At 47.6% G+C, this 13,146-nt stretch overlaps 2 protein-coding genes across 2 annotated transcripts in view; one reads left to right on the top strand and one right to left on the bottom strand.

Moving 5' to 3' along the window:
* The first annotated feature begins 6,857 nt into the window (after window positions 1-6,857).
* On the top strand, window positions 6,858-8,538 carry gbx2 (gastrulation brain homeobox 2). The gene is made up of 2 exons (XM_085923667.1): window positions 6,858-7,296; window positions 7,691-8,538. Exons 1-2 carry the CDS (start codon window positions 6,858-6,860, stop codon window positions 8,233-8,235), a joined length of 984 nt encoding a protein of 327 aa, XP_085779793.1. The 3' UTR covers window positions 8,236-8,538.
* Window positions 8,539-10,413: 1,875 nt separating this feature from the next.
* agap1 (ArfGAP with GTPase domain, ankyrin repeat and PH domain 1) overlaps window positions 10,414-13,146 on the bottom strand; it is a 35,569-nt gene continuing 32,836 nt past the window's right edge. The window contains exon 18 of the mRNA XM_085923406.1: window positions 10,414-13,110. Within this exon, the coding sequence (XP_085779532.1) occupies window positions 12,883-13,110 (228 nt within the window). The 3' untranslated portion in view covers window positions 10,414-12,882. The remainder of the gene's footprint in view (window positions 13,111-13,146) is intronic.

The following is a 13,146-nucleotide window of genomic DNA, read 5'->3' as shown; positions in this document are numbered from 1 at the left end:
CAACAACACTTAAATTAAATGTATTCAGACAGCAGATGGCGCCGTACGACCGTGAGGTGTTGCTACCGTGTTGTCCAGGCAAATTCAAATTTAAAACAAATACAACTGAACAGTACTGCAGGCAGTGACCAATTCATTCGATGGGAAAATTGCCATTGGTCGAAACTTTGCTCAACCCAAGTCCTGACTAAATTCGACTTGCTCGAAATTGATCATGGAAGCCATTTGACTCCCTTGATTCTTGACTGTAACTTGCTCGAATGAATGTATTTGCACTATTACTGTTATTAATTATGAATGATATAATCAGTTTGTACAATGTGTCCAGATGAAGCCAATTTGTCTGTTCTGTTCCATTGTGGTTGTTCATTGCATTCACGTCACTCATGGTCCAAAAATAGTTCTTTACTACAAACGATGTATGCTTGTTCGTCTATCTATGGTAGCAACGTATGGTGACAGGCAGAACGATTAAACGTTGTTCCTCTAAACTCCAGAAGGGACATTCTCGACACGTTCATCCACTTTTTGTGGCATTTTTGTTTTGGGGAAATAGAAATAAAATCTTTAGCGTGGCTGGTTGGGAAACACAGCATCCATGAACCCATGCGCATGTATGACAGCCAAATGTGTCCCGCGTCCAAGTGACTAATTAGCTTTTGTTTACATGAGACAATGACCCACTTCTCCAATCCGTCTACCCCAAATAACAAGACGTGAGCAGTAGTGGGGGGGGGGGGGGGCGGGGGAGTGGGATGGTTCTCCAGGCTTCCTCCAGGTCACGTGATTCTGACCTGGTTTTGAAGCTCGACGTTTCTCAGGTTGAACCTGATATTCTTCCACACTGCTCCAGGAACGCCGTACGTCTTGGACCAGGTGGGCTCAGTCAGCCGACACAAAGTCACCTTTTTCTGCTCTAAATGGAATTATTGGGCAATTGTCCACGTCACTGCCCTCTTCGCCTTCAAAAGAGCCTTAAGCAAGAAGACGCCGCAACGTTCGCTCCAGTTGTGCTCCCCGGAGACGTGTCATTAGTGCTGCTTTGTGTGCGTGTACGTGCACGTGCACATCAGATTGGTGTTTATGGACGGATCCCTGAGGCCAAATATTTCATCAGTCAGATGTCTGACGTTGTGTTTATTGTATGCATAGCCCGTGTGGCATTATGGGTCCAAATAAAAAAGACGATACTATTATGTTCAAATGACGACTTTCCAATGTGTTTGAATGACAATGTCAAAAATGTTCCACACTATAGAAAGCAACATCTCCATCCTGAAGTCGCGACCTTCCCAAGATATACAGAGATTTGCACCATGCTCAATTCTGTGAGCTCATGCTAGTTGACACTTTCCCAAGGCAACAAAAAAAAGGTGTTTCTCACAGTTTTCTACTAAAGTGGGAAGGGCAAGGGAGCGCTAAGTGAATCTGGTTCCAGTTGAAGACGTGGGAGCCTCCTGGGCCGGCCGTCCGTCACTCTTTGTGATTAGCCACCGGCAGACCCAACAGCTGCCATTGAAGCTGTTTTGGAGCAAAAGACACAGATCTCCTCCAGACTGATCTCAGCAGCCTGCCATGTCGCAAAAATAACGTGAGCTAGCCTCACGCCCGCCACTGCTATCAGCGGAGGGAGAGTTTGTTCACTTGAGTGGTTTCCTTCAAAGAGACGCCGCAGAACAACAAGTCATGATCAGCAGAATACAAGCTGACTTTCTTTGGTGATTGTTGTGCTCCCGCATGCGGCCGATGAATCACAACAGTCATCGGCACGACCTCGACCCGGCCTGCCCCCTCCCTACTCTGATCATGCGACCAATCACCTCGCCGACCTTGCCGGCCGTGGCCATTACGTGACTCCGCCTCCTGGCACCAATCTCACACATAGGTGACACTCATGACCAAATCAAACACACCCGAATTGCAACCCCCATTTCATCTTCCAGCGTACTTCCGCAATGGGACGGCTTCTTATCTGGCCAAGTACTCGGGACATTTGATTTGACCTTTGACGGAGAGCAAAGATGTCGAGTGGGATGGATTTCAATGGTACAGCTTGAGTTACAAATGTCAGTTTTTGGTCGATTCTTAACTGGCACCATTTGGATTTACATCACAGCAGTTGAAAGGGAACCTTGATTGGGTTGAACATTGCCACTTAGGTATGTAAAAATGATCCAAGCGGGTTAAAAAGTCGCCAGTGATTTCATGTGATTTTTGATGACTACATTTGGCCCATCTTAATAACCCCCATTATTTTTGGGCGGGGACTGCCTTTCTTTACACATCAATTACATTTGCTCTTGCTCCTACGGTGTAAATCCAGCGAACAGAAAAACAAAATGGCGAGTAAGCCGAGCGATTCGCAAGATCTCGCACGGTGATCGAGAATCCACACCCGGTCTTCTCCGCCTTGTTCACTCCATTAGCCGCGAGCAGCAGGCCGAGGGCCGAGCCCGTGGCTAATTATGCCACCAGAGCTCATTAGCCGAGCCCCTATGGTCTCTTTCCTCGCTAATGAAGTCGGACGCAGCGTGGGGATGCCTGCGCCGGCTTAGTTCTCACCGGCGCTAGCCGTTCCATCAAAGACCCGAGTGAGCGTCCGGGGTCAACGTGTCCATTGACGCTTCCTCTGGATGCCCGAACGCAAGCGCTCTCGTTAACACGATTGGTCACACGGTCGGACGGCACCTGCAGCTCAACGTGCTCTCAGACGTCTCTTCTGAGAAAAGACGGTGAGACAAGGCGACTATTCATCTGGCGGAAGCCAGCGGGACGAGGTGGCGCAAACCCAATTTTAGCTCGTCCCGTCTTCTTATTGGCGTAACGGAGGCCGTGGCTAATAATTGGATAACGAGCATTTGAGACAAGTTGAGATCTAATTTACTTGTCTCAGAGTCTGGAAGGTCCAACTGGTGTCTGTCTCTGCCGTGGATGTCTCGAATTCTTTGGGTTTAACACAGGCGCTAGCTTCTACTTAGCTGCCGGTGGTCAAAGTTGGCCTTGACATTCTTTGTCCTAAAGAGGGGGGACGGCTGTGTTCCGAGTGTAATTACAGTCATTCAGACAGCGCACACCTGCTTGCTGCTTTTTGGAAAGTTGATGTACGGTGACGGATGTCGTAAAGTGTCACCGCGTTGACTAGCTATCCCACCACCGTGCTAACTGCTAATGATGCATCTTTGGCCATCCATCTGTGATAGGCTGAACAATTGAATTCTTTTTCATTTGATAAACGAGGCTAGAATTAAGATGTATTGCCACGACCGAATAATAGCTTTGTGAACTAAACTGTCCCTCATTTCACATTTGTGAGTAAATTGAGACCGTTTCATTTAGTTAATGTGCCATTTTTGTTTAGAAGTGCGTGTGAGATTTTCCTGATGTAAAACATGTGCCTTGACTCAATAAACGGTTGGGAATTAGTGAGATATCGTTCCCACAGCAATTAGAATGTGGCCTATGATTGACCAGCAGGGGGCACTGTCACCTGATTTCAAGCTGCAGATGACACTCGGGTAGCTCAAACAGTCACATGACATGTTGTTCCTTTTAAGCCTCAAACGCTTCTTCTTGTCTTTTTAAAAAAAATGTTTTTTATTGTGGTTAATGCAATGGGAGACACGCTTTACAAAGATTTAGATTTGAGTCTGTGAGGAAGGACTTTAAATTGACTCCATGTCATAAATGGTTGGACAGAGAAGCTTTCAAGATGTAGGAACGTCTTCTAAAGGGACAGACTGGAAAGTTTCATCTTTGGGTTTGTGGAAGGTCCTTGTTTTGCCACTCAAAAGTACGCGTAGCATCATGGTGAAAAGGTCGCTTCCTAACGGAACGGCCTATCCTTTTCTTTCACGTCACATTTGCACAGTGCCACAGTGTGTGGACATTAACTACACGACCCAACAGGTACCAATTACTTCAAGCAGATCGAGTCATCACTTTGCATCCGACGCCACAAACGAATCGGTCGCAATCATCTTGACGATCGGGCCTAAGAAATGTCGCTGAGCCTCCAATCGGCCCGATGATCGGTGTGCGCGTATCCAAAAGGATAACACAGAGGCACTTTGTAAGCAGGGTGGAGTGTTTGTGTTGAAAGTCCCTCCCTATTATTGGTAAATGTACACTTGTATTTTCAAGCCTGAAGCGACGTCTGGCTGTGCGGCGGCATTCAGGAGAGTAAACGCAGCTTGGCATTTGGAAGCTGATGAAAAGGTTTGATACGGCCACGCTGCTACGCTTTCACTGAATGGCGGCGAGTGGCACCAGCGCTCAGGGCGAAGACGACCCCCCCATCCCACCCCCAACCCACCCGACCCTTCACGCATCTGTGCCTATCAGCTGGCCGAGCTAGCTAATGGCTTTCCCGCCACGTCCTTGCCACTTTACATGCAGTAATATGAGCGAAGGTGCCATTTGGCTGTAGATTTAAACGGCGGGATAGGTGGGCGGGGGGTGGTGGAAAGCCAACCAGCCATTCCAACAATGCACAGCGGTGCCTCCACTTACAAGTGAGCACATTTAGGAGGTTTTGAAATACATGCTGTGACTTGATCATCTTTTTTCTTTGACTTATAACCCAAGCTGGATGGTGGGAGAAAACACAAACAACAAGAAGCAGTTTTAAGAAGCTGTTTCTCCCGGTTCAAGGTAACTGTCAGACTAATCTTAAAACAGAAAGAATGACACGTGTTTTTACCAAACCATATAACGTTGCCTAACAAAGCTCTGATAGATTACTGCTGATACATACTGTTTGTTAGCATAATGCTAATTGGACTTTCCGAAGGCAAAGCTATTCGGCTGTCATTCTTTGTATTTGATGCTTCTGATTCTGATTGTGAAATGACTTGAAATTAGTTCACTGCCATCATACGACACTTATATTCCAAATTTATGCTCACGATTCAAAGCAAATAATTGTCTCAACAACAGCTCTTATCTTGAAAAAGCCAAGGCACTGGCTATTGACGAATTGTACACTATAGTTTGTCATCTTGTAAATGATGTTAGTACATAAGCCAACAAAACTTGCATAAATATTTCTGTAGTTATGAACACGAACAATATAACAATACTCGCTAGCATATATCCCAAGTGAAATGACTGCAGCTTAATTGCAACGGTCTTCCTTGAGTATGTATTACGTATACGTTATACCGCCCCCTGGCGGCTAAGGCACCAATGAGACCAGCGCAATGTGAGACGCACGTTTTTGTTTTGTTGTTTTTCTGGAGTCTGGAAACAAATCACGGCAGTTCCAGTCAATGCAATGGTGATAATGCTTTGCGTGACAGGAATTAAACGTGTTCAACTAACACTGTAGACAGTGCGAGCAGGTAAGCACCGAGCCACACCTCTCCGAGCTGTTCCTACATATGCCCCCCCACCGCCCCGGCACCCCTGCCACTTTTCTTTCTGTAATGGATGAAGGCAGCACTCGCCTTGCATGCAGGAAAGGTTTAATTAAATCATCGTCCAATCATAATCCCCGTTGTTAATTAAACTGGATAATTTATAAGTAGAAAAGCGACTATTTATTAGCTGCTGTGCGAAGTGCGGCTGAAGAGCGGCGTGCGCGCTGGCCATGCGCGCACGCCTACACTTGCAGGCCCGCTGGCCCTCCCCTCCCTTTCCAACCTTTTACTATTGATGCTCTGCATGATTGATAATGAGAGCGAGGCCGCGCTCTGCTCGTCTAATGGCCGCGCAATTAAAATTGCCTGTAAATGAGCCGCGGCTCGTTCCTGCTAATCTATGCGACTTTGATTGAATTTGTCAGCGCTAATTGAAAAATACTGCTATTTAATGTCACCACACATCAGGAGGCCTTTAATGACATGGTGTCCCAGTGACCCTTGGGGGGGTGGGGGCGTTCAAGCGTGCCCTTGACTCAGCCCATCAAAGGAGCGGGGGAGATCCACTCCGGGTCGGAGGTCATGTGGCTGGCTACATATGATAATGTGGCGTCGGCGACCGACACTTTAATCTATTAGTTGAGATGTAATGAGGGTTTCAAATGTGCCATTTCCAATTCCTGGGTGGAGTTTGCACTCTGTCCACGTTCTAAAAACACACGTTGAGTTGAGTAGAGTGGTCAAGTGGACTCGGAAGGCTGGAGCTCGGATTCACACACTGTGCCATCATTAAAGAATATAAAGAATGAAAAATGATCACCTTCAAAACAAAGCACTATAGCAAGGGCAGAGTGTGGCGCTCAAGAAAGCAAAATGGATTCATAAATATGGGAAATGAATGAAGATAAGCGGTATGGATTATGAAGAAAGGATGGATGAAGTGAAACTTCTTCAATCAATAATCACTCAGGCGGATGCATCTTGCCAACTTCACCTGACGCTCGCACGCTCGCTCGCACGCGCAACTTGAAAATAGTCGGAAATGCCACTCATCCGGCACGCCAAAGGCGGCTCGTGACGTCACGGCGCCGAGCCAATCGTCGGCTGGCGTTGTGCGAGGAGGGGCGTGGCATCAACCAGCGCAATTAAACAGCGGGGAGCGCAAATTGAAATCGCCAAACGTCAGCGGACGCGCCTTTGCTGTGCGGAGAGCGGAACCTTTTGGAGACATTGGCTTGGGGGGGAGGGACCACGGTGAAAGTTGACGGCGGGCTCGGATGGAATGCGTGGACGCTCGGCTCCCCTCAAGCGTCCGAGCGAGCGACCGAAGCCTCCCGGGCTCCAACTGAAGCGTGCCGGGCTCCAACTGAAGCGTGCCGGGCTCCCCTAAAGCCCGCGGGGCTCCGTGGCCCCTCGACCGCCCGTCGCGCCGCGCCTCGCCTCGCCGCGCCTCGCCGCGCGCACAGTGCTCGTTGTCCTGTCACCGGCGTCGTCGTTCCTATGAGTGCGACGTCTAGCCCGCCGTTCGTGGTGATGCAGCGGCCACTCGGAAGCAGCTCCGCCTTCAGCATCGACTCTCTCATCGGGGGCCCTCCGCAGCCCAGCCCGGGACACTTTGTGTACACGGGCTACCCCATGTTCATGCCGTACCGCTCCGTGATGCTGCAACCGCCGCCCCCTCCGCCGCCCGCTTCCCTGCAGCCGGCCGGACATCCCCAGCACCCGCACCCGCATTCGCACTCGCACATCCCGGCGCTGCAAGGCGGCTTCTGCTCCAGCCTGGCTCTCACCTCCACGCTCATGGCCTCGCTTCCCGGAGGATTTTCCCCAAGCCAGCAGCACCAGGACGCGGGCCGGAAGCACGCCGAGGACGCCAAGAGTTTGGCTTCGGTGCAAGCGGCCAAAGAAGACGCGGACACGGCGGTGCAAGCGGCCGCAGGTACGAATTTTGATAGCATGGGGAATTTGTTTTAGTATGATTTCAAATTGGAGGAAAGTTACTAAATTCGTGTTATTATTCAGTCATTTAGTTTAACAGACGGAGGCCAGTTTTTATGGAGCAAATATGAGGAATTGTGATTATTGGCATTATTAGTGATTATTCATATTAATTATTTTAATTCTGAGGATGCCCTCCGCAGCTGTAGGAAGTATAGAGGGGGGGATGCCAGCATATTTAAAACGGCACCGTATCAAAATAATGTAGAAAATAGGGTCAAATTGACCCACGTATAGCGAGCTGCTCCAATTGGTATTTAGACCAGCATTTTGAGGATATGAAAAAAAATAGATGGGTGAATATTAACGAATGTGTCCTTTTAATATGGTGTCAGCGCGAGGACACGGGAGTCCGGACGAGTCCAAAGAGGACGATTGCGCGCGCAGAGACGAGAGCTTCTCGATGGACAGCGACGCGGACTACAGCTCGGACGACAACATGATGAGCTCCGGGGCGGCCGGGCTGGACGACGGCTTGCATCTCCACAGTTCGGCCGGGTCTGGCTCGGGCCCACCGGGAGATGGTGGAGGGGGAGTAGGAGTAGGAGCCGGCGGCGGCGGCGGGGGTAAGAACCGGAGGCGGCGGACCGCGTTCACCAGCGAGCAGCTGCTGGAGCTGGAGAAGGAGTTCCACTGCAAAAAGTACCTGTCGCTCACTGAGCGCTCCCAGATCGCGCATGCGCTCAAGCTGAGCGAGGTGCAGGTCAAGATCTGGTTTCAGAACCGGCGCGCCAAATGGAAACGGGTCAAAGCTGGCAACGTCAACAACAAGTCCGGGGAACCGTCGCGGAACCCCAAGATCGTAGTTCCCATCCCGGTGCACGTTAGCCGCTTCGCAATAAGAAGTCAGCACCAGCAGCTGGAGCAGAGCCGACCCTAGGACTCTCGAGAACTTTGTCGAGTACAACTGTCGAAACCTCTTCAGCGCACTTATCGCTCGTCTAATTTGAAGAAGAAAAAAAGAAATAAAAAATCAGGCCAAAGCTTAAGTCGAGACGTACGTTTTTTTTTCTGAAACATGTGCAATGGAATCGAAATAAATTCATTTAGGACATTAATGTTCTAATTTAAAGGGACAACATTTGAACAAAAAATAATCAACTCCTAACATGAAAGGAGGATGATGATGTTGATGACACAATAGTATCGAATTGTTTTTTACGAGGTTTCTTCTTTCCCCAAGACGCTGCTAGTTTATTTCAATCCTAGTGTGCTCAGTGAATTCCAGTGACGATAAAAAATAAATACGTGTCAATCAAAAAACAAAAAACAAATAAGTCTCTGTTTTTCTTTGTGCACATCAGTTTTGGTTTTAAAAAGCATCCATTTATGTGAACTTCAAAGTCCATATTTTAGAAATGAAAGTGGAGAGGACCAGTGCCCTTAAGGCCTCAAATGTCCAGAGGATAATAAATAATAATAATAATAATAATAATTATAGATGGACAATTTTCCCACTGTCTATAAATGAAATAAAATGCAGGTATATTTGCTCACTTATTAATCATCCAACTGCAGGAATGTCACATAATAGCCGTCATTCTTATAGAAATAGGTTTTTTAGAAATGAATTTTTGATGAACGTTTTTTTTATTTAGTTCTGTAACAAAGAATGAAAAAGGATAAAGGTACCTAAATAAAAATTAACTAACGACATATTCCATAACATTCAGACAACGAATGTTTCACTTAAATAACAAAAATAAATAAAATGGAGTCACGTGAACCCCCCACCACCACCACCAACCCAAAATATGAATATTATGACAGCCTGCCAAATAAAACAAGGCGCTCGCTCACGCGTGCACGCCGAGAGGAAAGAGAAGCGGAAACTTGACGTGAAAATGACAATCGAAATCAAACAAACCGAGTCAAATGCAGGCACACTGCACGCCGAGGCCTTTTTGTAATACTCATCGAAATATGGAAATCATATATTATTTTGGTTACCGGTAGAGTCAGTGTTTAATTGCAGTTGGTATTAAAGAGAAGACGATTTTTACTTCAGCGACTCTGTTTTTTCTCTTATGCCAATTCAAGCATTATTTGACCAATTTTATTTTCAATTATAATCCGAATATTTTTTTCTGTCCTGTTATTTATTGACATGTTGAGGATTTTGACGATGCAAATTTTTGCTTGAGGTAATCACGTCAGTGGGCTGAAAAATGACAAACGAACCCATCTCATCTAAATGTTTACGCATGCAGGGCTCTCTCTCCTCTCCAACGTGGCGCCAGTGGGCCTGTTCCAAATGTGAATTACTAAGAACTCGGTCGCGTTTTCTTACAAAAAACGGCTGGACAAATGCACTCTTAATAAGCTTCAAGAAGACGTGCCTGTTTCCAACCAATATTGCAAAAATAAAAATGCTCGGCTACAAGATTGGGAGTTGTGTGAGCAAAACGTCTTCCGCGCCACACTACAGCTTACTGACAAACCCAAAAAGATCATTTCACAGCTCACCCGCAAAAAACGAAAGAATAACCGACGTTAATGTTGCACTCACCCTCTCCGGTGTTGTCATGCAAACACATTCGCACAAAGTTCAATGCGTGTGCAGCATCGCGTTTCGTCCGTGAAACAAAATAGAAAAAAAAAAAAAGGAGCCAAGCAGGTCCAACGTCGAGGTGGTCGTTTTACACTGATTTGTCTGGTTTTCTCAATCGGCATTTTTGGTGGCTCAAAACAGCATAGGTAAGCCACTACCACTCGGGGAAAAAGAAAAAAAAAAAAAAAAGTTTCAACTTGTGCTTGGGAGTACAAACGCCAGCAGCACATCAAGCTCCCAAGGCGTGCGAGAGCTTTTTCAATGCAATGAGGCGCTTCCAAAGGGGAGTTCAAAAACAGCGCTCCATTCAACCAGACTCCTTCTAACCAATGGGAGTATTTGACCGGATATAAGGTGGATAAAATACAGGTAACAACCAATCAGCTTGCAGACATCCCATGACCAAACGCAGAAAACAGGTGAGTCGTCATTGGTCGCTCGCTACCTGGGCACAAAGCAAACGTGTGGCAAAATGCCTTCTTAGTTATTTATTGGACTGCTTCTTTTATCACAAACAAGATATTTAGGTTGCATGTTGCAAGAAAAATAAACTCACCAAATGAATTACTCCAGAGAACAATATTAACTTTGGGGATTTTTAAAAACCTCATCTTTATTTGTAATCGGTTTGATTGGATGTACGGACTTGTTTTTGGAATGCGGGATTTGGTGCTGTTACCCGGTCGGTCGGTCGGTCGGTCGGTCGATGGCTTCTTGGGAAATCAAAGTGAGTGAACATCATTCTGGTCTTTATTGAAAAGAGACACATTACAGTAGAAGATTCTCTCTTCTCTTACTGTACATCCAACGAAACAATTATTAGAACCACAAGCACATCAATAATGTGTCTGAACGAGAAATCAGAAGATTAAAAACATGGATGGACTTGGAACGAGTCGGGGGGGGGGGGGGGGGGGGCAACCTATACAAAATACACGTGAGAGATAAACTAACAAGTTAACGTTGAGGTCACGGCTAGCGTTGAACGGCTTTTGTCTGAGAGCTGCTAGCTGCACTTCTCTTGTTGGCCCACGTGAAAGTTTATTCACACTGGCTTTTTTTTTTAAACTTGTGCTGGCTGGCATAGTAGAAGAATGAGGGGTACGCTACTTCAAGCCGACGGTAGCCGCTAACCTTGTCCAAAATGAAAGTAAAAGCATCCAATTGCAAATAGCCTCAAGGCTACACGCTAATGCTAAGTGAATTTAGTGCATTTTTTGACATAAATAAGAAAAGCATGAAAAATATATCAAATTAAAGTTATTTTAAGGAGACATCACGGTGAGGACGGCGGGGTTCCCACGATCACAGGTTGAAGGAAGGAAGGAAGGAAGGAAGGAAGGAAGGTTACAACAAAGGCAAAAATCAACGTTAGCGTCTGACTTGAAACTGGGTACACACATACCGATGCGTGGGCCGTGCGTGTTTGCACCATTTGCAGACAAGCAAACACTCAACCCAGATACTTTTGATTTTCTGGCAGCCTATAGGCCCCGCCCCGTGGCACCTCTCACAGGCCAAGAGACTAGATTTATGGAGAAACCTATTTCAAGATGATTCTCATCCAAAGGGGGTGATTTAAGCAGTCATTAAGAGGTCACGGTTGCTCCGATATTAGCCTTTCAGGATTTTCGGGTGAGGTAAAACGTAGCTGCTACGACCTTTACGAGCGGACTTTCAATTGCAAACTTTGGAATGCACCGGTCCAAATGATTCAGTGTTTCAGTATTATTTGCACAACTTGCTGTTCTCCAATAGGAAGCACGTGTGTACCCAGCTCAAGATTTGTACACACGTTGAGTTGGCAAACAGACAAAAGCTTCCCTTCCATTACTCAGCAGTCACGTGGTGTGGAAAAACACGGCGCATTCAGTCAAATCAACGAGATATGCCAGACTATTTTGGAGCCCTCAGTCATGCAGCCAGCCTCGCTTCCGAGTCGAACGTCAGACCTGACGCGGTCGAGCCAAAATAGAGGAGAGGAAATAAATAAATAGTTGGAGGTTCAACTTGAAGCCGTGGATAAATGGGCACCACCTTCAGTCTGGCGCTTGTCAGCACATCTCAAGGAGGACGGGCAACATTTGAAATTCATTTGCGCGCACACAGGCAGGCAGGCAGGCAGGAAAAAGCCTGAAAGGCCAGCAGGAGCTTACAAGAAGATTTCCTGGTGAGGTTAGATTCCCTTTTTTGCTCCGGAAGGAAGTGACACACATGAAAGCACGCAAAAGGGACGGACGGACGGTGTGTAGTTGAGAAAAAAAAAAAAAAAATTCTCATCTGAACGTCAGTCAGTCTTTTGGAGTGTTGTTTTCCAAATGATGCTAAAGTGGTTAGCATTCTCCACGCACGGGACTTTTTGCTAAAGCTGGAGCTTTTTGGGACACGAGCACAGTACCTTCAAGCAGAGGTGGGTGGGAGGACGTTCATCGACGGGTCCGGTGGTCAAGACCTTCTTACTTGGCAGCGAGTCCTTCAAAGTCAAATGTTACAGTCTTGCTCAGTCATTGCACGCATTTTGCCACTCACACGTTCCGAAAAGAGCAATCTCAAAGGCCTTCCACCTCTGCTTTGAAAATGGTGACGCGCTCGCGTTGGGAGGTGGTCATCTTCACCACAAAGACGCGTGAGCACCATTTGCACGCCGGCCGGCGCTGAACCACCACCCTGAGGAGCCTGCTCCGACATGAGTCCAGATAGCAAAAAGTCCAAACGTGCCAGATTTCTCTCCCTTAGGTTGCGTACGTATTTGTCACATTGAACACGGGTAAATGAGTTCACAGAAGTTAGCGGACACGGTGGGAGAGCAAAGTGACGCTGCCTGAGAGCAAACTGGCCTTGTAGTGTGTGAAGATCAGGATGACAGCGGCCATCCGCAGTCTGAGGTGAAAGCCATGCCGCTGCAGTACCCAGCATGCTTTGGGTACGTCACCCGCTTGGAGCGCTCCCACGGGCGACCGGGCCTCCCTCCCTCCCTCAAATGAAGGCGCTGCTGCCGGCGGCGGCGGCGCTGCCCGTGCTGCTGCAGCTGTTGTTGCGGTTGGCGTTGCGGCGCGACAGGTTGGGCGTGGCCATGAGCGGGTAGCGTTCATCCGGGCAGCCGTACTGGGCGAGCGTGTCCACGCACTCCTGGCTGTTGGCCTGCCGGGCGTACGCCAGGGCGCTGTTGCCGTGGGCGTCCCTCGCCATCAGATCCACACCGTACTGTGCACGCACGGCAAAAAGGGAATCAAATGTTCA

Source organism: Syngnathus leptorhynchus, chromosome 1, assembly GCF_054491065.1.
Source record: "Syngnathus leptorhynchus isolate UIUO chromosome 1, UIUO_Slep, whole genome shotgun sequence".
In the NCBI taxonomy this organism is placed as follows: Eukaryota; Metazoa; Chordata; class Actinopteri; order Syngnathiformes; family Syngnathidae; genus Syngnathus; species Syngnathus leptorhynchus.
This window is presented reverse-complemented; position numbering and strand designations above follow the sequence as displayed.

Excerpts from the sequence above, each read along its gene's own strand:
- gbx2 (XM_085923667.1), top strand. The coding sequence starts at position 6,858 with ATGAGTGCGACGTCTAGCCCGCCGTTCGTGGTGATGCAGCGGCCACTC. Across the intron at positions 7,297-7,690 it reads GGCGGTGCAAGCGGCCGCAG|CGCGAGGACACGGGAGTCCG; the intron begins GTACGAATTTTG and ends ATATGGTGTCAG.